This window comes from Odontesthes bonariensis, chromosome 8 (assembly GCF_027942865.1).
Source record: "Odontesthes bonariensis isolate fOdoBon6 chromosome 8, fOdoBon6.hap1, whole genome shotgun sequence".
Classification (NCBI taxonomy): domain Eukaryota; kingdom Metazoa; phylum Chordata; class Actinopteri; order Atheriniformes; family Atherinopsidae; genus Odontesthes; species Odontesthes bonariensis.
This window is the reverse complement of record NC_134513.1, coordinates 5,399,806-5,425,880: the sequence shown is the minus strand read 5'-3', so window position 1 is coordinate 5,425,880 and position 26,075 is coordinate 5,399,806. Positions and strand designations below refer to the sequence as shown.

General features: G+C 43.7%; 1 protein-coding gene across 7 annotated transcripts in view; it reads right to left on the bottom strand.

The window, feature by feature from the left end:
* The window catches only part of foxp2 (forkhead box P2), a 96,158-nt gene that overhangs the window by 60,126 nt on the left and 9,957 nt on the right, over window positions 1-26,075 (bottom strand). For 5 of the 7 annotated variants that reach the window (XM_075471412.1, XM_075471405.1, XM_075471409.1 and 2 more), the window contains exon 3: window positions 5,809-5,995. In XM_075471412.1, the coding sequence (XP_075327527.1) occupies window positions 5,809-5,985 (177 nt within the window). In that variant the 5' untranslated portion in view covers window positions 5,986-5,995. Of the gene's footprint in view, window positions 1-5,808; window positions 5,996-14,340; window positions 14,444-15,849; window positions 16,178-26,075 lie in introns of those variants that run through there. The other 2 variants (XM_075471406.1, XM_075471407.1) reach the window with 2 other exon arrangements.

Below are 26,075 nucleotides of genomic sequence, written 5' to 3'. Positions count from 1 at the left end.
CAGTTATCTCCACATTAGGAGAAAACAGAAGCATTTACGTGTGTGTTCGGGCTGTGTGTGACAGTTTCACTCCACCCCACTTTATTAATGACTGTTTAAGCCGGTGACAGGGGAGTGGCAACAAACAATGACAGAATGCCTGTTTTCGATTGTGAGGCCGCTAAAGATGATGCGCCATTCAACACCAAGCCGGTTTGCAAATGAATTATTGTGGAGGGTATTGAGCTGAAGCAATTGCTTAGCCCTCGAAGAGAATGCACAGAGTGTGTGTTTGTGTGTTTATACGTGGTTGTATATGTTGGTGCTTGTGTGAGCGGACTTATAGATCCAGTGCCATTTATTTCCCAGAGCTGGACCGGGGCAGTTAGGGAGGCGTAAAAGGAAATGAGTTGTGAAGTGGCCATTGATCCCGGCCTGCGCTGTGTTGGCTCGAGTCTGCAGGACGATTGGCTGCTGTATGTGCGACTCAATGACTGGCTCTTATTTACACATAGGTGGTTAACCCTGGCCAGGTCATTTATCACAGGACTGCCACTCGACACAGGACAAAAGGAGGAGAAAAAGACTAAAATGTGTCAGGCCTAATCTGAATAAAGAAGGTCAACCAGTTAATCCAGTCCCACGTAACTACATGAAAATGTAAATTTAGATGTGGCTTTTGCTCTTCATTTTAGCCAAAAAGTATAATAAAGTGCATAATCTCACATAAGAATGGAGGTGCAGAGTTTGGTGTTTTCTCCTACCTTTGACCTGTACAGCACACGGCTCTCACTTCACCACAGCTCCCAACTGCTCGAGGATAAAATGCCCATAAGTGTTCATTTCCAGCAGATTTCACTCCATCTCTCATCCTCTCCTCACAATTCCTCCATCGCTCCCTCTCCCTCTCTCTCTCTCTCTCTCACTGTCCCTTTCTCCCCGTGTCTCTTTCAAGCCTTGCAGCTTGACATTTCGCCATGCTCTCAAGGGACGCCTGTGCGAAATGGAGTTACTGGGAGAGCGCCACTGTAAATTCCAGAAGGCCACATGTAATGTGTCTTAAACATAGATGGACAGCCCAGGTTTCAAGGAGCTGAAGAATGAAAAAAAAAATGGGAGTGGAGGGGAGACAGAGGGAGAGCAGGAGGAAGAGGTGGTGTCTGGATAGATAATAGAATAATACTGTGTTTTGTCTGGGGAAGGGTGAGCAAACAGTAGCTATGCTGTCATTCACATCCTATATCTTTAGTGTCATCGCAAAGGGGGGAACTACAGGCCTATATGTCACAGGCCTGTATGTACTATTCTGTGGGGACTGTCTGCTGATAGCCAGCTTGGAAATAAAAAGAAGGATGGCTTTCATTGTAAATAAGTCAGACACAAGGATTGCCAGCAAAGAGCCGTCTTTTCACTGAAAGGGGAAATAATTTCACAAAGACATACAGTACACCCAGCTTTCCTAATGCTCCTCCTGCCTTTACAGAGAAACCTTATCTTGGCACAGACGATGATGTTTCACAAAGGGCTCCTTTATGAAATCGTTCATTTTTCAGCTGAGGTCTTTCTCCTGTCCTGAGAGGTGATTGATGCATCAGGCCAGGGCCAGTGTCTTATTTACACAGTTGAGTGGGGCAATCTCAGGCCTGAAAGATAAACCTAATGAGCTTCTTTGTGTAAGGGTGCAAATGAGAGACACCATCCTCCCACCCTCCTTCCCTGCTCCATCCAAAGGGACAGTCTGGGTGATTAGGCCTTTAAATTATGCTCAAGGGCAAAGCCCAGATTTGCATCTTAGGTGTGTGTGTGTGTGTGCGGCTTCTCAAATATGGCACAAAAAGAAAGGCAGAGAGGCAGGTGAAGGGCAGACGGAGAAAGATGCTTGAGGCTTGTTTGTGGAAAGTGATGTTAGGTGAGAACTGTGTGTCAGTATTTCAGAGAGACTGCAGTGTATATTAAACAACAAGCTTGAGCTGTTGGAGGGGGGAGATGAGCTCATATGCATGTCAAATGGGTGTGCATATGCATACACACACAACTGTCATTTTGTCCTTTGTCTGTGGGGTAACTTTCTCCCTAATGACTTTCATTTTTGGGGAGAATTTCATTTGCCCCTAAACCCTAAATACTACCCATCACTTGCTGTCAGATTTCTCATCCCTTCTATTTCCTGCAGCTAAACAGCTTGGAAGGCAGGTTAATTGCTGTCACTCTCAAGTTGGACCACTGCCTTCCCCTCGTGTAGCGACAGGGGTAACCTAGAAGTAAGATGGCACCTTGGTGCACTTATTGTAATTTATGTCAATTTGTTGCAGTCATTTGAATAAGGATGGGTAGTTTGCATTTTACTGCATCATGTGTCTAAAAAAAACAGATGCACACCTAACCAGTTTACCAACACAATCCAACTCCCAGCTGCATCTGTGTCCTAACAAACATTTTTAATCTTTAATCTCTCCAATTGTGTCAGAATTTAAGCCCTTGAGATGAGTAGTGGGCTGTAGAGGCATAAGGTTGTCCCTCCAGCTTTCCAGAGGTCTTTGGTTAAAACAACTGACTTGACCATAATAGATTAGCAGGGGCTTCCATCTCGCTCTGAATATCAATATACTTCCTATGGTAGCGAGCCCATTTAGAGGGGGAAGTAGTCCTGAGTATTGGCTCATCAATCCCACTGATAACCCTGGCAGGATTAAGTCCACAGACCACTGTAATCAACTAACAGACTCATTATGGTACATTATGGTATAGATCCAAAGATCAATGCATTTCTTCCATGTACATACACAGCAGCAAAAAGCATTAAAGCAGAATTCTGACTGTGGCCAATGACAAATTGATTGGTAACATGAGCTCAGCACATTTTGGGGCATCTTTTTTTAAACAGGAGCTTTCACAGTGATCACTTTGCATTGTAATCAGGGCTGTGTAACATTCATCATTTGCTCTGATACATATCTGCAGCTGGCAAATTGCAATCAGATACAGATGGGTATCTAATCTGTGATCTCAAATCAAATTAGGTCTATTTAGACAACCCCGGGAATGTGGTGATGAAACCCTGACAGGAATTAAGGGCTGGAAATTTAATTGTGACAACGGTTATTATTCAGACCCAGGGTGAACCGAGTGTGTGGCTTTGGTTCAACCAAAATAAAAAAAAAATAAAAAAGTGTGTTAGGTATTAGCTGCGTGATTTAAGGAAAATCGCAGCCATTAATATTTGAATATATAAAAATTATGTGTGGAACTTAGTCTTGATCTGTGTTCTATAAGCCTTTGGCCGAATCTAAGGTGATGAGACCTTAAGATGCTGCTTTTCTAATTATAGCTGCGGGTGGTATTTTGGAGCTGCTAGGTAATGGCAGAACCCATAGGGACAGTGGAGAATTCATCAGTGCTTATTATTAATCATCCCCCCAGCAGCGTGATGAGAGACTGGAGCCTCTATACCCAGCGGACCACTCAATGTCATTCCAAATATGGATGGAAAATTAAAGCCAACAGCCTTACTTGAGAATGGACTCTTCTTTTTTAGCATCACAGGTGCAAGAAAAAAAAAGTGCAAGCGCACGTATGTGCATGCATAAAAAGATCCAGATTTTACACACACCTGCAAGCTGCCATTCAACACACCTGACAACATCACGGTCGCCACATCTGCAAAACAGTCCTGACAAATATGTTTATACGGAGTAAAAAAGATGTCCTTCTTCCTTGAACTGCGTGTTCTCTCCGAAGAGATGCAGAGCGAATGAGAACAGGAAGTGTGTGTGAAGTTAGCAGCGCAGGGCCCCAGTTTTAAAAAGCCTCCAGAGACCTGTTAGCTGGACTCCTCATTTCAATGTGTCTGTCTCAGGGTTGGGAGAAGGCTTGGGCTGGCCTCTTTACAAGGCACACACTGTCACACACCCCCACCCACCCCGCCGCTGCACCCACCCAACGCCGCGGCTTACGTCCATCTCAGACTTAACTAGACACTTTATGCTTATGTGGCTTTTTTCTCTTAGTGCTGTGGCCCTTTTTTTAAACTTTAACAGGAGTGTCTCTATGTTGCATTTACTGACTTAACATTTCCAGATGCATTTTTTTAAGTATTTTTGTCTTATATCAGAACTGTAAATCAGATTTGGGCAATTTCTAGCAATTCTAACTGCAATTAAATTATTTTACCTACGCTTACTTGTACGGACATCATCTTTTATATCAAATCTTTGTTCAAATAAAAAAAGCTAAAAAAGTTTTTTTAAATCAGAAATGTCCTACCAAGGCATAATTGATGCAAGTGCCCCTCGGTACAACTTGCAATAGGATTTTCTGAGTCCTACCATTTACCAGAATCTTTTTATCTTCCTCCCATCTCTTTCCATTTCACCCTCGATCTGTTGAGGGCATTGCTACAGATAGAAGGCTGTTCCAGACGCAACATTTTCAAACGTAAAAGAGTGATGACTTAGAGCAGGAGAGAATTGACCCTAATCAGATGTGTGTGTGTGTGGAAAGAGTTGCAGAGTGGTGATAAATTGGCGGGTGAGGCCACAGTGATGCCGCTGCAGCCACCGGCAGGACAGCAGGGATTCTGCTGTGGATGGATGATGGGTGTAGGGACAGCGTGGGGGAGATATGAGGGGGCTGGGGGCCTTCAGGACGTGCTTTTATACACACACACAGATGCAGACACACAAACACATCGGCTTCTGTTGTGTTACCCTGACCGATCTGACCACGGGGCTTCAGCTGCCTTTAAAAGTACACACACATGCACACACAAATGCGCGCTCGCATCAGGCCAAAGGGAGAGCACGCATCATTACGAGCCTGCAGCGTTGTCCCCCATCCACCCCAAAGCATGGCCCTCTGACCCAGTCTCCCACTGCTCTTTTGGCAAACTGTCAAAGCCATCATTCACCGTGAAAAGACACGAGAGACACTTGACTCCTTTACTCTGCCGGCGACTGACTTTCACAACTCCTGCCCCCCAACCACCACCTCTCACACCCCACTGCAGTTCATTCACCCACAACTTGCTCTGACTGAGATGATTACAATGAACCATGGGTTTGAAAGGACAAAAGATACCGCAAACAAAGCATCAAATATTTGTGATCACCAAAGGAATTCAGTGCGATTAGAGCAATAAATAATCCAAAATGATCAAAAAGGTGTCAAAAAAAAAAAAAAAAGGGAAAAATTTCTATTGGGAGAAAACGGAAACAGAGACATAAGGTGCAAGTTGCTTTTTCAAAAGTGTCCTGGTCAAAGGTTTCTCTGCTGCCGGTGGGTCGAAATGTGTGTGTGAGCCGAGTTAGGAGGCCCTCTGGTGGATACAGAGCCGCCATGACACACACACACACAGCCATTCACACGCTGCCCACACTGGACCTCACGGTGCTCCAACACACATCCTCTGTCCTCCACACTCCCTCACACTCTTACTCACACACTCAGCTTCTGTCACATGGGCTCACACGGCTGCAACAACATCTCAGCATGTAGACACTGTAATGCCAACAGGAAAACAGACTAAATGCAGAATAAACTGCTGTAAACCCTTCCACCGTCTGTAGGAAACTGCCACCAGCAAAGCATTCCACCAGCACAACAAGCTGCCACCAAAATATTTACCAACAGCCTGTTCTGTACACAGTGTTGTTTTCCACAAGCTAAAAAAACACACCAAAACGCTCTGATAATTCACTTTGCCTCCTGCCTGTGTGGAACAGCCCAGCGCCGCCTGAGCAGAGAGCACAGCAGAGCAGAGAGGGAGAGCAAAACAGAGTGAGGGTGAGGGAGAGCGGCAGAGAGACGAGACGGGGGAGAAACACAACTTACCTGCTGTTGTTGCAGATGCAGCAGCTCGACTGTGCTTACTTCGCTGCTTGTGTCACCAGCGCTTGATCTCCCATCTCTACTGCCAGCCTCTAATTGGCTGCAGCTTAGGGTGCTCATTCCATTTTGACTCATTGAACTGTTGCTTATTGTCTCTGTGGCCGACTCCTGCATCATCATGATTTAAAACCTAGAAGTGATTAAGAGGCACCGGTTAGGGCTCTTCTTGTTACAATTCCCCCCTTTTTCCCTCCTTTTTTTTTTTTTTCTTCTTTCTTTGCACGCTTCCATTATCAAGCCCTCAGTCCCCCTCTGCAAATTAAAGCATTTAAAGTAGAGGGAGGGTGGGGTGGGGGGGTGGGGGGAGAAAGGGGGGATGCAGGAGGAGCAATTATGCATTCATTGTGTAAATGAAGCAATACAAAGAGATGCATGTCCTGGTGCTTTTTTGAAATGGGAAGGAGGCCTAAATATGTTTATATCTCCGTAAATTTGGGGATGAAAAAATAAAAGCCCCGGATTTTTTAAAATATATTTTGAAACATAAGCAAAGAACTGAATACATTCTTTTGAGAAAAAGAAGTATTTTTAAAACAAAATGAAAATATGTGCTTAATTTCTACCATCTTCTTTGCACTTTGTCAGGCAGAAAAACAGAACTCCTAAAATATTGTCCCTCTCAGAGCTGTCACATTTTTATTCTGTTCCTGCCTCTGAAAGAAGTTGCCTAATGACGCAAAGCTAATCATGCAAAATTAAAACGTGGTAGCAGGGAGGAGGAGGAGGAGGCTCCACATCACATGGTGCAGGGCTGCTGATGAACACTACGAGAGGTTTGTCATTCTTGCTGTGGCTAAATAAAATCTGCCTCGCAGGCTTCCATAGCGGAAGGATACTCGTGTAATTTACTGGCTTGAATTCCTTTTTTTTTTCTTTAATCAAACATTATACATGTCGTTTGTTTTACGACTTTCGCTCTTTTTTTTCTTTTTTTTTTTAATCACCTTCATTTAACGCAGTGCAAATACTGCAATCAAACTTTCTGGCTGGAGATTTACAAGCTGAAATGAAAGATTTTAACAGCGGTAAATAAATATAAGAAACCGAGTTAAATCTGTCACCGTTTTTATATGTAAAACTGAGAAAAACACAAGGGGAAAATTCTATCCTGAATTTCACTAATGATTGTGCTAAAACAGCATAAATTATGCATATAACCTCCTCTCTTTCCAGTAATAAATGTTTTATCATTATCCCCTACATTTAATGCTCTGTACCTTCGCTGGGGCGGAGAGGAGCCCCACCAGCGTCAGCCGACATACTCCGAATAAATAAAAGACACTAAGAGCTAACAGACTGCAACTCAGACTGCACTCCACAATTAAGGACGGGAAATATTCTGCGTTATAAAACTGATATTTGAAAATATCCGACATGATTAAGGTAGTTTTCAAAGCTCTGACACATGCAGACATTTCCAATCCCATATTTTAACTGCAATTTTCGCCATTTTCACACAAAAGCACATTTTCATACTCAGTTTTCCAATCTACCAGAGCAAACCAGCACCAAAGAATAAATAAACCTGCAACAACAGAGGGATGAATGATGATTGCATGTGAATGCATTTTTGTGTGCTTTTGAGCCCAGTCCACATGGGTACCGTGTGTATTCTTTGGCCTGTAAATACCATTTTAATAGAAGTGTGTACACGTCCGTCGCCGTGTTTGTGTGTACATGTGTGTGTGTGTGTGTTTGACGAGGGGCAGATACAGGACAGGCCTTAAAGGATGTCCACAGCCAGGATAAACAGGATCTAGGCAGGGAGAACAAACAGGGCTGAGCTATTACACAGAGCAGGGCGACAGCTGCCCGGGACACAAGTAAATAGGGAAGAGGCCAGGACAAGGCGTGCTTGTGAACAAACAGGCCCCTGTTTAACACCACGCCGCTCACTACTGATGGAGAGAGACACGGTGAGAAAAGGCAGAGGGGAGAGTAAGACAGCAGCAAGGAGAGAGGTGGGGATGATGGAGAAAGACAGTGGGAAAGAAAGAGGAGAGGGAATGGGAGGGAGAAAGGTGGTGGCGGTGGCAGTGCGAGGGTGGGTGGGTGGGGGGCACTGGCACAATGTGACATCCAATCCGGTGATGAATCTCAACAGAAGAAACTCAAGGCTGCAGCCGAGATCAGCCGGCTAATAAGTATTCAAATTAGACATAAATTTTACATGCCCGATGTTTAAAATATTCAGAGAAAGACTGTCTGATTGCCTTTACTACGATTTTATGAACATTCTAATAGAGCTTGGATCTTTCTTTTTTCTGCTTTCTCACTCGGACCGGCGATGGATGTTCGGAAAAACTTGGAAGATATACGAGACAAGGAAATAAGGCTTTTTATTAACAAGTGAATGCACCGCAAACTGCGGCGGAAATCTAAGGAAAATGGCTTCATTGATATTAACAAACCAATATAATTTCATGTGATGACTTATGTATGAAAAGTGAATGTAATGTAAAGAAGAAGAAAACATTTTTTTTTATATAAATGAGCAGATCAGACAGAATAATTTCAACTAAATACACAAATAATAAAAGCCCAGTGCACAGCTTAATCTCAGCCATAATCCCTCCTCCTCGCCACAAAAATAAAATCTGTGCAATATGTCAAGCTGCAACATGATGATAATGCAGATATATGCAAAGTATATTCGCAGAGATCAGATGGTGCTTTAACCTTAATGACAGCGGTGAGATAAATTAATTAGCCATCTAAAGGCGCCATTCAAATCTGCCAATTAGAATGTCAATTAGAAACACAGGCAGGCTGCAGTGATGAGCGGACTCCCAAGCTGCGGCTCCGACTGTGGGGTGATGGGTCTGTCACAGCCAGAGACACACAATACTCAGGAGAGACGGATAGCGACAATACTCAGCACCTGAGGGTGTGACTGCACGAAGCGCGTTTCTGCGTCTGAGTCTGTGTGTGCCGACCACAGGTCCTCAAGTGCCCTCTCCCTGAGGGGCACCCGCCCTGACCCCACATCAGCCAGTGCTGAGCCAACTGGGTTGGAAAGAGCCACGCCACCTACAGCTACAAAATCTGCCGGGGCCCCTTGTTCTGATCTGTGGTGGTGCAGGCAAGTTTAATGTTGCATGAATGAGGCCGCCGGCTTGTCCACATGTGTGTTTTACATCTACAAAATGTTGGTGTCCGGCGCTTCAAACACACTTGCAATTTGATGCCATTTCCTCAAGCCATAATCTTCCAATGAGGGAGAACCTAGACCTCTTATTATCATGATCGGAAGTAGAGAGCAGAGCTGTTATTACCTGGTAATACGCTGGTAAATGTGCAGATGTGTTTCTTACACATGGGGAAGATGACAGTGATCCCAGACGTTTAGGATGTGGGGTGGTAAAGATAGCTCTAAACTTACTGCTGCAAATGATCCATGATGGCTTCAACAATTCTATCAAGGTAAGGCATTTTCATGATGAAGCAAAGCAAGACCAGCACTTTATTTGAAAGGCTTCGAACCAAAACTGCACAACCAGTACTTTCTATTCCTCTTCAGCCTGAACAAATATTTACTCTCGAATCTTGCAAATCTCTCTCCTTCCATCAGAATCCGAGGGAAGGGTCACGGAGAGGCATTTGGCCCTGGCTTTGGCAGCGTTTCTCCCCTTTCTTCCGAGAAGTGATACAACAAAGGTGTGAGGAAAATTGAGCCTTTCATTGCCTCATAGACACACTCTCTCTCTTTCTCACACACACACACACACACACACACACACACACACACACACACACGCACATACACACACACGCACATACACAACACCTATCATTAAAGGGGAAAGAAGCAGCCCTCCATCTTTGTTTGCGAGCTCTAAAAGCCCTTAATGTAGCCTCATTACCTGGCCTGTCTCCCGCTCTATCATGTGCAGTAAACACACTCTATGACACTGGCCATCCATCTAGAGGGAATACACAGCTGTCTGCTGTGCTCCAACACTGTTTCGGGAACACAGAGGAATTTAAGGAACAACACACACTGTACACTGTTAACACAGCACTGGCCTGACACTGGTCTCATTTTAGGGTTATCCATTTTCAGTGTGAGGATGTTCTCCACCGCGTCTCTGTCTAAAACACTGATCCATTCCCTCATTCTATATGCATGAGTTGCAAAAAATATTATCATTAGGGTGACACAAAGGAAAGGTTGTGGGTGGGTGGGTGGGGGGGGGGGAGTGACCGCTAAAGCTGTGATCCCAGCCGTCCGTTCATTATCAGTTCACATTTCAGGTGGCTGGTGGGAATTCTCTTGGTTTGTGAGAGCAAAATAATAAAAAAAAAAAAAAAGAAAGAAATAAAAGAAATTACATTTCACAGTCTGCTGACTCCTCATTGCTCTCTGATCAGGTCGAGATATGGTTACCATTTTAAATAATCACAGATTCTGTGCTTGAGTGAAATTAATTCATCATTGCCATAAGTGACAATGCATACAAAATAAAGAAGTAACTGTGCAAGGGCAGGAGCTCACATGTTCAATACTTTAGATTGCTTAATAAATCAAAATGCCATGTGTGTGCTGACAAAAACTGCTGCTTAGATTTTTAAAGAAATACATTTAACCCAAAGACTAAATAATTCAGTGGAAATATAAGTTTAATCATGTATGAGTGGGACTATTTGTTTGTGCTTAGGTGTGAGGAGTCATTTCTTCTGGCAGTAAGTTGTCACAGAACAATTCATTACAGGCCACCGCCTCACGCAGGCAGCTGGGAGTTGGAAATGGAAAAAAACGACCACTCGGAAAGCTATGTTCGACAAAATCCAGTCTCCTGGATTAAGTAAGGCAAGCCAGGCTGCTGTGCCTTAGAATTAAAAGCTTTAATGACTACTTCTTATAAACCTGTGTATGGTAATGGTTTCTGCTCACTGATAGAGGAATTTCAAAAGTGCTTCACCGGTGAATAAAGATTGCTTTGGGGAAAAAAGGGGGCTGAAGAAATCATATTTACAAAATCAGGAGTGGGGCCAAATGAAAAGAGATGAATATGAATAATGGACTTTGCTTTTTTGCCGGATTAACATTATTCAAAGCAACAGAATCAAATGTGGTTATCTCCTGTCCAATGAGCCCTACATTGACAAAACCTCAGTCATATTTCAATTCTTCATTTGAGCCGACAATAAATTGTAGTTCTGTGATAGGAGACATTCAGTAAAGAATGTTCAGAACTTAATTCTCTTCTATTTACAATAAGGAGATGAGGCAGAATAAGATAAAAGACAGACTATTGCCACAGTGTGCAAGTGTCCATGAATGGATGAGTGAGTGTGTGTCGGAGTCAGTGTTCGAGGAGAACAGAAAGGGAAAAAAATGACAAAGAAAACCAGAGCAAAGTGTAGAAAGTGCACGTTCAATTGTACAATCTGCACAATGTCGCTTTAGGATCAAATGCAAGAGGCACTCGTGAACAGCGTGGACGATATTATGTTAGTGAGAATTAATATTCCATGAATACAGACAGCTCACACAACAGCAAAACAGTCAAAATATTCAATTAAAACGAAGGAAAATATCTGAAATAAAACTGAATTCAGAAGCCTTTACACGTCTGACTTTGCTCAACAAAAAGTGGTGGAGCAGCAAAAAATGCACATTTCTTGAATATATAAACTGTGGCGCAGCTCAGCTCTCACAGAAAGAGAAAGAGAGGAGGAGAGAAACTAGTTTTTTCCAGCATTTAGGCTCGTCCCATATCATTTACATGTTACCCATCAGACGCCTCGTTCTGCTGAGGCAGGAGACAAGCCCTGCCGCTGCGGGTGAGCAAGACAGTGACGAAAGCCGATCAGTCGGCTCTCATTTGCATATTTGCCAATTCTGTTAATTAACTCAGCCCACCTAATCAGGGCTAATTGACCTATAAAGAGGGGAGGCCTCATTGTCTCATCCAATCATCTTTATCAGGAGTAGAGGAGGTGCGCTGTGAATTCAGGGTACTTCCGACCTAACTGTATTTATAGACCTCATGTGTGGAAGAATTCCACTCAGAAAGAAAAGGGGTTTGATTCTCTGAGTGATCAGGACTGAGCCGCTTTGACGTGGACCGAGAGCCGGATAACAAAAACAAGCAAATGGACAAAATCTTTACACTGACGGGATTGAGGAGAGCAGAGAAAAATCAGAGGAGCTAATGACAGCTGGATGGTGTGAGTCTCCGGTCGTCCCTTCCACAGCGGGACAGATCCAGCGGACAAGCGCGGGGGAGCCAGCCGCGGCCGGCGCAGCCACAGAGACATAGCTCATTGTGACGTTTCCAGTTATTTCTGCTTGATTAGGGCCATTATGTCTCCAGCTCTGATTTATGTTGTCATTCCCTCTCAGCAGTCCTGCATCGATAGATCTTAATGAATTGGTAAATAAGGGTGAAGATTGCAGTTGACAACACCGCAACATTCCTCATTCATACCAGACAAGATTTATGTAACCAATTAGAAGCATAAAAGCAGGAGGGGGCTCGGTCAGGGGGAAAAAAAAATCATCTTTCCTCGGGAAAATTACAAAAGCCTTACCCACGACAAAACAGATAATGAGCTGTCTTTAACCTCGGCTCAGTCACACATAAAGTTAGGGACTTTAAACATTTTGAGAAGACAATAAAAAATAGGATTTTTTTACAAAAAAACACAGTATCCAGACTGGCATCGACTACCGTTTAAGCCAAAAATAATGACGGAACCAACAGATTAATAATTTATCTGCAACACCAACAGAGAACCACTTTCATATGGAAATGTTCAGTTCAAGAAGCGCCAGCGTAGGGGAACAGGTGTGTGTGTATCCGGTGAGGTCACACCTCTCAGCCGGTCCTTTAATGCCCGACATGTCAGTGAAGAAATGGTCATTTGCATTTTTTTTTCTTTTTTTTTTTAAACTGCCTCATATTTCAATTATTTAATCAGCCAAAATTGTAGTTCTAGGAATTTATTAGCAGGCAAATAAAGGCCACTTTGTCATTAAGAAAAAAAAAAAAAAATCCAGATAAAAGTGCTGATCATCAATAGTCAGCGACAGGCCAGGAAGACCCAAAGGGCAGGAGTGAACAGAGGTGGAAAATTAAAGCAGAGTGATACGGGAGCCGGCTCCTTTCAGCCTCTCTCCCTTCAAGCACATGCAAATGAGGCCGTGCTGCTTAACTGCATCATTTATGTGGATAATAGCGGCATCATCATTATGGGAACTCAAATTAAATTACATCACAATTAGCATAACAAAGTGATTGGTTAAACTTTCAAAACAAATAATGCGGCTCTGCTAATGAACAGTGTTAATTGGCCAGTGTGCATTCTAAATAAAACATCTAGGTAAACATGTGTTTTACTTAAACCATTTTGAAATTCATCCTCACCCCCACGATTTTCTTTCCGTGTCTCTCTCTTTTTTCTTTTTTTTTGTCACGAGAAACAAAATGAAACGGGTGTGGAAAGAGTGAAAGAAAACAGAAAAAGAAGAAGCCTGAAACTGAACGCTGCCAGGGGGATTCGTAAGCTGAAATATAAAATGTGTAGCATTTAATTTTCCTGCGCTAAAGAACCTATTATATGCCAGACTCTGGAGAACAATGTAAATTATCTGCCTTCAAAATGGAGTTTGGCCAATTCTCCATGTGAGCTAATCACATAGCTCATTATGCATTAGGGTATTAAATTATGAAGAGGAGTCCCTTTCGCATTCCTGTACAAAGCCCTATGAAATGTTAATAATATGCCCACAATAGGCCAAAACCATGCCTTGCTCACCCTCATCAATATTTAAGTAAACAAATGATCCCACTCGCTTTTGATAAAGATAATTAGTGCTTCACCCAATTATCATTCCTGTGACCTCTTGCCTTTTAAACTAAACATCTGCTCCAAATACTTTGGGATATTTTGCTTCCCATAGAAGAAGTAAAAGGAAAAACTTTACACTCAAAAAGCACATTTCTGCAGATGATGAATATTTGATTTGGTACAACACACGAAAGGTTACACGGTGACCGTGCCCTATATTATTTAGTTTCATCATAGTGCTACATCTGTCTACTTGATTTTAATTATCAATGATTAGCTTAGCAAGCAAGTAGCAACATCTGAGAAGCACACTGATCAAGTAATACGAGAGCAGAAAACACCACAGCAAGTTCACGCTCGCACAGACACACGATCGTAAAAGAGCCACGTCAGTGCACGCGCGCGCGCACGGTCACACACACTGAGCCATTCATCAGCACTAATTAAGCAGCAGATTAACAGAGCCCGCAGACCAAGGCTGAACGGTTACACAGTGGGACGACCAACAGGGAAGGCAGGAGACACAGCCCGGCAATAAAACACAACCATTAAACACAGCCAAGAGCCTGGAGTCGACTATGGGTGACACACGATTGATGGCTGGATGAATGAACGGATGGATGGATTGATGGAGGGATGGATGGAGTGTGCATGACATTTTTTTTTCTTTTTTTTTACCTTAAGGTGAAGAGTGCCAGAGATCTTGACCAGAGAGCAGAGAACTCGCCTCTGCCACCAGCGAGGGTGTCTAGCATCAACGGCCGCAAGTCGACTGGTGTCACTGTGTGAAGAGGCAACACTATCTGTGTCATCACTTCAGCCGTGTTTATGGGGGATGGCATCATAAACAAGCCGCCCCCCCCCCCCCCCCCCCACACACACACACCTCCTCGCCACCCGCATCCTAGCCCCCGCCCCGGGTCCCCCTGCTCCCTCTATTTCTCTATTCTCGCCACCTCACCACCACTGTGCCATTCATGCATACTCAAATCACCCTTGCCCCATTAAAAAAAAAAAAAAGAAAAAGAAAGCCCAGACGCCTCTCCTGACAATTATTCTATCATTTCCAGTTGTCACCGGGGCAATTACTGACTGGGGGTCCCTGTGCAGGTCAGACATGTGGGCCCGAAAGAGGAGGCTTGAGTTAGGGGAGCGAAGGGAAAAAAATGGGAGAGGGACAGCTGAGGGAGTGTGTGTCAATGAGAGGGGGGGTAGTGTACAAAATGCTAATTTATAGTGGCTTCTTTCTCTCGCCACCTTTGATATAATTACAACATCCTTTTCCTTTACCTGCCGCTGATGAAATTTCACATTTAGTGGAAAAACAAAGTCATTTTATTCTCCATCTCTGAAATCTGACCCACCTTATCTGTGTTTTTCCTTTTTTATTTCTAAAATTTGGAATAATTTCCTAATTCCCTCCTTTATCCTGGTTACTTTTTACGAGTTAGAACAAAAGAAAACATTTAAATCTGTGCATTTGGGTGCAAATGAGTGAGTGTGTGTGCAGCCGCTCTCTGTGTGTGGGTGGGTCCTGGCTGAGTGTGTGTATGTGAGAGTGTGTGAGACGATCTTCACACGGGGACTGCTGTGGCTCGTTGCAGGATGCTCGCCGGCTCTCCGCTTGCACCTCGCCTGCGTGTTTACCGGGGAGCTCCGCTGCTCTAATCACACATCTGCTTCGCTAAAAACTCTGTTTTTCTCTCTCTCTTTCGTGTGTGCAAGTGCAAACACACACACCTACACACACACACGTGCACACACTCTTACACAAATTCTGCCGGACTGACTTGCTACTTTGCTCTATGTAGTCGGCGCAGTGAGACAAGAGCGAAACAGACGCTAAAGGACGCTGCTAAGAGAGGTGCATTCGCCCCAAAGGTATGTGTGCCTGGCTTTATACTCATGCAGTTCAATGCTTTTCTTTTCAGCTCTGACTGTGTGGATGTCAAATGTGTGTGTGTGCGCGCGGAGATGTAAAGAGTCTGAATAGGATTAGTGAAGGGCTGAGCGGCAGTTGGTATCCTATACCGTGCAGTGAGTTTAAAGGGCACTTAAAAACAATTAGCCAGATCAAATCCAAGCATTACCCGGTTACACACTGTTGCAAAGCACTGCTGCATGACCACAACTACATGTCTAAACACAGGAAAAAAAAAAAAAAAAAAAAGAGACAAAATGACCTACCTTTGAAACAGGGAGTGAGAAATCCACTCTCCTCGGTAAGAAGCATTTGAAGAAGTATTCTCAGAAAGCTGACAGCACTAGTGTGTGTCAAAAAATGGAGAGTCGGGGGAAAAAAAATGCCACTGGTAGAAAACAGAGGATGAAAAGTAGAAAAAAAATAGGAGAGCAGAGAGCAACTAGCTGGCGCTTACTGTCAAAGACATCACCAGAGAAGTATTTACAGCGGTATTTACAGTAGTGCGAGGGGAGAGCACCTCTGCCTGGTCACGTCTGAGAGACAGTTGCCGTTTCAGCGCTGCCTAATTAAAACAAGTCAGGCAGCCCCGCTGGATTGTTTTGACGCCTGAGGACCAATAGTACACAAAAACCAGTGGCTTGATCGGGGGGAAGGGGGGGTGGTCGTGGGGAGTGGAGTAGAGGGGGCGGAGGGTGGCGAGAGTTGGCAAAGAAATGTGTGGGGGGGTGGTGTTCTGGAGGAATCTGAGAGGGGAGGGAGACTACAAAGCTTGCAAACGGCATGGGGAGACCACCACATGCAGAGTGCCTGCAGTTTTTCTAAAACAAAATGCTAAGGTGACGCTTTCAGACTTCTTTGTCAAGATGCTTTCACCGCAGACTCCACTACAAAAAGCTTTTTCCTGCATTCAAAAATAAAGAAGTCTCGCTAAATTAAAAACTTACTTTAAAAAAAGAGCCCAGTTCCAGTTTATAGATGTTTAAATTTAACTAAATAATTAAATAAATTTGAAAAAAAGGCAGTTTGTGTTGGAAATGCCTCCCAATGAATGAGGTCAGTATCTCTAACTGAACCTGCAGAAAGCAGCCCATCCTCACCGCCTGCCCCAGAAGCTGAGGAGAGCTGAATCCAGCTCAGCTGGGCTCAGATGTGCCGCGTGTGATGTATCGATGTGTTCCCCCCACTGTAAACAATGCACAACAGGCAATGAGACGGAACATTTAGGGCTAATGGTGTTTGCCAATCCTTTCGTCAATTTCTTTTCATTCCCTCCTTTCTCCCTTTCTCTCCCCCTCTCCCTTGCATGCCACAGATGTTTTTCTTCGTCGCTCCAACAGACAGGAATCTACTGGCAAGAAGAAAGCCTTGGTCTTCCCCATGAGAGAGGAGTACAAAGCCCTCAGTCTGCACAGAGCAGATGCGGAGAGCGGGTCCATCTGCCACCAGCTTGCCGTGCCACATGGGCCTGAGAGATCTAATACATGAGTGGGCATTTATTTCTTGATCTATTTACCTCAATATGTTGGTGCCACAAATATAGAATGTTACATCCATTTTAGATGGAACCCCAACACTGAATTAGAAAGAAATGCACACAGACATATGCTGGCAGCCACAGCATGAGGTTAGAAGAAGGGCAAGAACTTCTGTGTTTTAAGGAGAGGTACCCGGGGCAACGGCGACAGATTTATTTAGGGAAAAAGCAGCCCCTAACGTGGGGTAAAGACCACTTGAACTCACAGCTCTGAGCGGTGCACTGCTATGATTTAACAGGCTCTGAATAGCACATTATCTCCCCGGCTCTGCTGAAGCATATTTCAGCTGTATGATATCATTATTAAGAGACACAACACAGACCAAAAGATGTAGCATTTTCATTAGTGTCAACTGTCTGAGCTCTGGAGGGGGGGTAAATGCTAAACAATCCTGGCAGAGACAGAGACAGTGGGAGCTGAAGAGAGAAAAAAGGAAGAGAGATGACAAGAGTGCAAAAGCAGGCAGAGGAAAAAAGAAAGACCGCAACAGGGAGAGTCAAAAGGGGGCAACATTAAACAACTGCTGTTAATTGCTCTAAGCATCCACGTTATGCCAGTAATTTCTACCATTTCTCTTTCAGAGCTAAATGCTTCGGGGTATAAAGCTCCTTCAGCCCTTTTAATAAACTATTCAGAGCGCCTCACTGGAAAAGACAAACAAAAGGCCCCTGGTCTTAGAAACATTTGCTTTACTAGTGGGAATGCTATGCCCATTTCTCCACATCTGTGACAACTGTGTGCCTTCTGCCTTCAGGTGATTATTCCCAAGTCTCCTCTTCCAGTGGCTCCTGCTGCCAAGGTCAACGGAGACTAGCAGGCCCACCAGCGTCTTGATGAGGTGGCAGCAGAAAATGGGGAAGAGCGACAGACAGACATGTGTAGCGGGTTGGGCGGGGAGGGGTGAGAGTGGCAGCAGCTGGTTACAAACCTTGGCAAGAGCAAGAGCAGCAGCAGCGGGGGAGCAGTGCATATGAGATGCAGTGCAGCAGCGTGACAACGACAGCAATGGATGCCGTTTCCCATCCCTTCGCACCGCAGTGACTTCCAGTTTACACACAAACACACTAGTGCCACTTACTATTCATTTTCAATTAAAGCTGCAATGCAGGGCATTGCCTTTGGGGAATTAGACAAGTGGCACAGGTTTCCTCAGCACTTCAGCACCACTAAGCCACGCCAAAGTACCAGCACTGTCATTTGCTTTATCAGCCAGACCTCAGCCATGTGACCCACTCTTTTTAACCCCTAACAAGCTAATCTTTAATGAAAGGATTTTGGAATAAAAGAAAACCTTTAGTACGTATAAAAAAAAATGTATACAATAACAAAGAAAGCACAAGTGCCAAGAGCTGGAATGATATACGCTTTCCACTGGAGTTTATCTGTCTGACTCCCTTCCTCCATTCTCACGTTAGAGCCAGTCAGACAAAACCAAGTGATGTCATTACTTCCCTTTACAACACTGACAACCAATGAAGGCAAAGAGCAGAACTCCACACATAAACGCACAACATCAGCCCCATTCATTAGTTGTCACTCAAATGTTCCACAAGCACGATTCATAATTCCACTAAGTCCAGCCTACAAATAATAAAAAGTCAAATAAGGCATAATGATGGGGTAGGGCTCTTTTTTTGTCCTGGACAATGCTGATCACACGATATGTTGCTTATGGCCACAAAGGCAGAGGCCATTATGGGCCGGTGATTATATAAGTGGTTGGAAGGCAGCACCAATTTAATTTACTGTACTTAAGCACCAAGGTATCCATGGCAACTTGCCTTGCACAGTGCATTCAGAAATCCCTAATGAAATGCCTATTAAGTGGATGATAATGACAGTGTCCAAATCTATTTGCATATGTGTTTCACCGCAACAATTAAATAAATAAAAAGAATAAAAATATAAGGGCAGCTTGTGAAGGCAGAGAAATCCCTGATTACTGCAATCACAACACTAAACACTGGGTGATGCTTTTGTTCTGCCTGTTGTTTTTATTTTTTTTTATCTTAGAAAATACACTATTTCTAAAATCAGCTCGGTCATCTGGTCTCCAGTCTTAAATATCACCCTCAATAAAAGCAACAACTGATTGTTGTGGATGAGGGTGTGAAATGAGGCCTCGCTGCCTTCCTCTCCGAGTCTCCACATGTGACTTCCATTTGCGACTTTGGCTTAGTTCCCAACAGGACATCCCTGAGAGAGTGTTTGCTTGACTCAATATCAACAGCCCGAGTAAGCAGTTGGGGGGGGGGGGACGCTCAGGCCAAGCCCGGCCTTGGGTTCCTATTGAAAATAAACTCGGCTGTACATTCGCTGGGAACAGAAATATCAACACGCGCTGCGAGGAGCCACGTATAGCACTCAGCAGCGTTCCGCTGGTGCCTCTCCAAGGCTTAATGATACCTGCACCTCCCCTCCAGCTGCTTCTGCCGACGCGGCTGCTACACACAGACAGCAGGCGGGCGGGAATTAAAGTATACATTACAGCAGAAAAATAAAAGAGATCGAAATGACAGAAGTCAGGCAGTTCAAGCTGACCCGGCCTCTTGAAACGAAGGAGCTGGTAGACTAGCGACAGACACTCCAGGTTAAATTGGCACTCCTGCGCCTCCTCTTATTTTCCCCACCACAGCTAAAAAATAGCTTTTCTTCAAACGAGTATCTGAATTAAACGAGTTGCTGAAATCAAAGGCTCAGCTGAGATGGATACATTTGAACAAGCAAGTGCAGCTCACAGCAGTTTACCTGTTATACAGCAGATTGGAATTAGATGAAAGAGCGGCGCGTGGACAACTTTCCTTTCTCACAGTGATAGATATTATCATATAGTAAAGACAGCAGCCGTTTAATTAAATTCCCACTTAGAGGAAGGTGGGTTGTTGTGTTTTCTTTTTTGTTCGTGGCCTCTAGGATGTCATCGAGATGAAAAGAAAGCTCGAAAAAAAAAAAAGTGAGATTCAATAGTCGTTTCATGCATTCACATTTCCTGTTAGGGATGAATCCGAGACCCGTTTATGACAGTGATCTGTAGTGTCTGAGGATCCCACAGCTCCAGCTCTGCCAAAGAGATTATCATTCCCAGAACCGCAGCTACACAGTTGAATGGCAGCAAGACAAGCTCGACTGGCAGTCAAAGGAGCACAACACCTGTATATGCTATGCAACAACCGCTACCTAACATCCAAGGAATCCTACGGATGCTTTTACAAGTAGCAATGAAAAATACTTTCACGCTAGATGAGAAATCTAACACTGACCATGAATTCGATAAAAATAAGAATTCGGAGAACAATCGCCAGCAGCGATGGAGACGTGGAACTTTTGGCCCTTCGTGCTGGACCTCATAGCCCTCCATCCATTCATGACTAAAACACCATTCAGCCAGATACTAATTGCATCAAACAGCGGCCTGATAAAATTAATTCGGGAAAACTGCATTCTAACAAAGAATAATAAACTCATTATATGGAAAATTCAACACTCATATTCTCCACACCGCAGCTAATTCAAACCTAATTTTTACTAGCCACTAATTTGAGGGTGAAGGGTGGGGGATAGGAATTACATCTGGAGGTAATTGAATGTGTGGAACCGAGCCCAGTGGAGGCTGCGATACCCCCACCCGCCCCCGCACAAAATAAAGAAAAAAAGAGCAAGACAGACAAGACATAGAGGAGGAACTATTTAGGTGAGTGGGACTTCCAGAGCACAGAAACGACACTTTCCACCAAAATGTTTTCATTGTGCTGTCACCAGACACAGGCTGGAGAGGATAGAGGTGCCGCAGCCACAGGCTGAGAGGCAGACAGGAACACTGATAAATGAGAGTGGGAGTGAGACTTTAAGGAAATGTGGGACTCTGGATAAGGTGCAGGCTCCTCCAGACAGCTGCACCGGGTCAGGATTTAGTAAATAGCCAAATATGTGGAGCCCGAGGAAGGCTGTGGGTTAATTTTGACTCCACAGTTGTGCCTGCTGTAAAGGCTCAGGCTTTATGGGGAAGTCTCCCTCTCAAGTGACCAGCTACATCTGGGCTGCCTAAGTGGGCTGCCTAATAAATGGCACACTTTTTCAATGATCTGCAGTTTCAAAGCACCGAGTAAAGGGTATCCAGCTGTATCGATTTCCCTGTATGGATGCAAACTGAACAGCCACTGGTGAGGAAGTATTTGTGAGAACAACGAGACTAGCGCCGCTTATGTTTGAAAGGATTTTCTTGATCACTCAGAAAGCCCCCCCCCCCAAAAAAAAAAAAAAAAAAAACTGAGAGAGTTAAGTAAAGTTTGACTCCTTGGGGGAGGACATTAACATGTAGGGAAACTTGCCTCCACACAAGAACCCCCTGCTCTTCACTTAAATCCTTTGCCATCGCTTCAACACTAAATGTGTTTTCCAAATGAAAATAAACGGAGTCCGACTGGTTTGAGGCAGTCATACTCAGGAATATGAGATCAAATAAAGGCTTCTGTGGAGGCTGAAAGGAGAAATGAAATGGCTTCTGAGGGGAGATGTACCGAGTAATAAAATTACTCCTTTATATCTTCCTAAACAGCATATGTTCCCCTGGAGTGGGTGAGGGCTTCACTTTGGTCAAAGACAAGTATGCAAGCGGCAATTTTTCCTTCAGGGAAGATTCCCTGATACACTTCTTGAGACTTGGCGCACTGCAATTTTCTTGAAAACTATTTCAGCAACAAGTTAAGCGGAACTTTGGAAGTTTTACTTTGATGATATGCTGCCAGCACACTGTCATTGAAAGCTATGTTCCATTAAATTGGAACAGCAAGATTCATAAACCTATTGCTTTTCAATGAGTTCAAACTAGGCAAGAACGTTCAGCTGAACACTTGCATTTTATCCTGCTGTAGCGCATGCAGCTACTTAGAAGTGACCATGATGTGCTGCAAACACGGGGAATTATTTCCAGGAAGAAAAATGTCACTACTTGGAAATTAGTTTGATATTGCAGTAATACAAGCACCGTCCTATTTGGTATTGAGGAAAATCTACAACAAAAAGTATGAGTCTAACTACTTAAAATTGATTTGTATTCTTTAAAAGGTGGTCACAATAATATTCAGATGGACTTTTTCACCACAGCAGAGGGGTTATATTAGAGGAAATTTGCAATCGGAGAGAATACATTATAATTCATTATAGAGTAGCTATTAAACCTTCAGTATAAAAAAAAGCTTTAGTACAAAGATTGAGCCACTTATCAGACCTACTCACTACCTTTAAAAGCTGCCCATGTTCAGTGCTCTGAGTGGCAAAAAAGCAATCGCTGATGACTTTGAAAACAGGACGAGATGTACAATTTAGCAAAACAGAGACGGCTGGCGGGGAATTTTAAGAATCAAAGCTCACAATTGTTTGTTCCTAAACGAAGGAGGAAGTAAGTTTAAAGAAAATCAGAAAAACCTTCTTAAAATCAATCAATAGAAAATATTTGGATTATCCTGCCCGTAAAAAGCTTTAAAAACTTTAATAAGAAAAGTGTGCTGCATGTGGCAAAAATTCAGCGGAGATATGTTCGCAGTTTCTGCATGTTTTTTTCCTTCATCTAAGAAAAGGAGACAACAAATTGAATCAATTACTTCCCGGCTGTACACAGATGTCCCCGCTTCAGTTTGTTTTGCGCAGTCTTGGCATGTAATTAAGCAGTTTACACCAGGCTGATGATGTTTGTGCCGTGACTTCGAATTAATTTCTGGAATGAACGCAACACAGAACTTCTTCTCTGCAAAGCTGCTGTTTACAAACACACAGGAGTCGAGAGCAGATCTCATTACACCGGGCCCCAAAAATAGTGCTTCTCAGTGGGCATCACCGGTTTACACTTGTCAAGCTATCATCATCGCTGATTTTTAATTTACACGATGACACTCAATTACACACCGAGGCGACATCTTTCAGCGTTTCGTGAACTTCGAAAAAACAACTTTCTCACTAAGTTTGTCCTTTGCCTCTGTTTCAGTCGGCTGCCTGGTTGAGAAAACAAATGGCAAAAAAAAAAGGGGGGGGGCAGGGGGGGGGGGTTCTGACAGCTTAAAAGTATCCATCAGCTGCACATCCATCCCCAAACAAACAGCAGGCTCCACTTCAAATACATAGCAAGACTGTTAGGTAATCTTCCCCTTTGTTCACTCTCCCTGAGCCTTGGTGACTAACCTCGATCTCTCCCCGTCCCACCTCCCTCCTCTAAGCTGACACCAGAAGCGCAGCAGAAAGCATGAATTGGAAAGATAGATGTGCTATCTTACGTGTTGACCGAAGTTGTATCTGTTGTTTTAAAAGTGAAAGAAGAGGAGGCAGGCAGCACAAGGGCTCTTTGTTTTAAAATGGGAGGTTTCCTTTTCGATATACAATATCCTGTGAGGTACCAAGCGGAATTACAGTAGTCTGGTGTCTGAGCTTTCTCAAAGGGTGGGGGGTGGGGGGGCCTTACAACGTGTGTCTGTGAATTGTTGCATGCTCCTTAGTCCATTGTTGTGTGGCTTGCATGAGTCTCTTCCATCTAAACCTGGGAAATCAATCATTCTGCTAAGAAATACCTTTTATGCCAGATGTGGCACTTGGAAAGAAAGAAAGAAAAAAAAAGACTTAAAAAGGCGTGCTCGTATTAGGGAATCTGAGGGTCCAAACAGTACAGAAACAAGTTGAAATGAAATATCTATAAGTGATGAATCAAGCTGTCAAAAAGCCACCTTCTTTGAATTCCTGCTTGTTATTTTAGGTGGCTTCTCCACGGCGTAAGCATGTCAAATCTTTAAGTGTGTAATAGTCTCACTGTGAAATATATCTTAACTATTTACTTTAGTGCTGCCAAGGAGAATGAAAGACAAATGTTTCATTAGCAGGTGACTTTTTTTTGTTGTTCCTTTTACAAGCCTGTGGCAGTTCCGTTCCCTGACACACAGACACGCACTCCTGCATACACCGAGCATAATTATAAATGCAAGACTTGCTATAGGGAGCTGAACTTTTCACACCTTTCAAAGCCACAAAATTGGATGGTTTTGTGGTTGTGCAGCTGCCGCTCCACGCTAATGCAAGGCGGTGTCATATGAAAAATATTCCTCTCCCCAAACCACAGGGCTGGTCATTAATGAAACACAGGCCGTGCAGTGAGGTCATACAGAGTCTAGATTTCAGCAGCCACACTTAAAAACCGCTCAGAGAGAATAGAGAAACATGAACACAAATCAGATTCCAGCTCCAAGGACGGGGAAAATAAATAAATAGAGAAAGGCACTGGCCCCGCTCACATTTTCCCCCAGCGCTCTGCAAACAACCATCAACTGCAGCTCAGAAACAGCTCACAATGAGAGCAGACTAAACAATCTGGTCCCGGCCAAGGAAAATGCTAAGCAACTCCGCATACAGGATGTCTCACCCTAATTGCCAACTATCAAATCTCACAATGGAATCTATCCATTTGGCAAAATCTTCACAGCAAACTTGGCAGCGTACCTTTGCTTTTAAAAGTGTCAATTTCTGTGATGAGAAGGCAGGACAAATAAAGACTGGGAAGTACAGTTGTCAAGAATTTAATTTCTGTCCTGGATTTGGTGGAGTTTGTTGAGCTCACAGAGAAAACCGGCAATAACGCGTTCCGAGGGTGGAAAAAAAAAAACTTTATTAGATAAAGGTGCTTCGGGTCTTGTAAACGAGTGATTAAAATCCTTAGCATTAAGATAAACAGACCAAATAGGTCCCCGAAGACATGACCACTCAGGAAGGGGAGAGCAAGGGCAAGACCAAGTCAGCAAGTAGGACCGACACACTGTGTTCCGGAGGTGGGCATGGAAGCCTAACAGGAACCTGGGGACCGCTATAAGAAGCAGGGTTACCAGAAGGGACAAGGCTCTAAACAGGAAGCTAACGGGACACTTTCCACAACCTACCATGTGGCATTGTATTTTCCAGCCAGTCAAAGCCACGCTCACAGAGACCCCATGACTTCAAACGGACAAAATAGCAGCACATTCATGAAACAGAACAGAACTACTGGGAATTAAAGAAGGCAGGGAAAAAAGAAAACACACGCACACACACACAAAAAAAGGTAGCAGACCTCGACAGCAGATGGTAAAATTAACATTTCAACAGTTCCTTCCTTTCATGTAGGTCTCGGCAGAACTTTTTCTTTTTTTTTGTGAGAGAGGCTTGGGTTTTGGTGAGATATAGCGGTGTAGAAGGCATCTGGAAAAGGGGAAGAAGAATATTGGCTTATTGCTCCTGATGGTCCAGCTCTATGAAAAATTAAATAGGTCTGTTTTGCAGGTTTCCACTCTCTGGAGTGCCCTAAGCTGTGTTATGGAAACATCATCTCGGTAATTTATACGCCAAAGAACACCTGGTGATGAAAGAAAAATAAACTATTCTTCTCTTTCTTTCTCCATTTAAAACCCAACACTTTGACTTTGTGGTCTCTCCCTTTGATGTTCTTTTTTTTCCCCAGCTTTTTAATGTCCATCCATTTGGCTTATTTTGCAAGAAGTTGGCATCTATTGTAGAGTTAAGTCGTTCACAAAATGCTTGTCAGATTCCATTTTGAAGTCTTGATATACACTTCAAAAGGTGCTGGAGAGATGTTATCATGGAGAGACGAGAGGACTGAGGCATCTCTAATAAAGACCCAAACAATGGACAGCCTCTCTTATTTCCAACCCTGTCCAATGGAGCGTCTCGGTAGTACCCATTAATTTGGACACAGTTCTGGCTAAATTACATGTGTTCCACCTCTGTGACATTTTAAATGCAATTAAAAGCTGGTTATGAAAGTGTGCGCGGACTTCCCTGTGATGAAGGGAAATCACTGACGTGATTAACATGCAAACGAGCTCATGCTGGCAGACTAGATTGGGGTTTGAAAACCTCAATTACTTTTGTGTGATTATCTATTTACCAGTACACAGATTTCCATTTCTCATCTCCAGCCGAGTTGC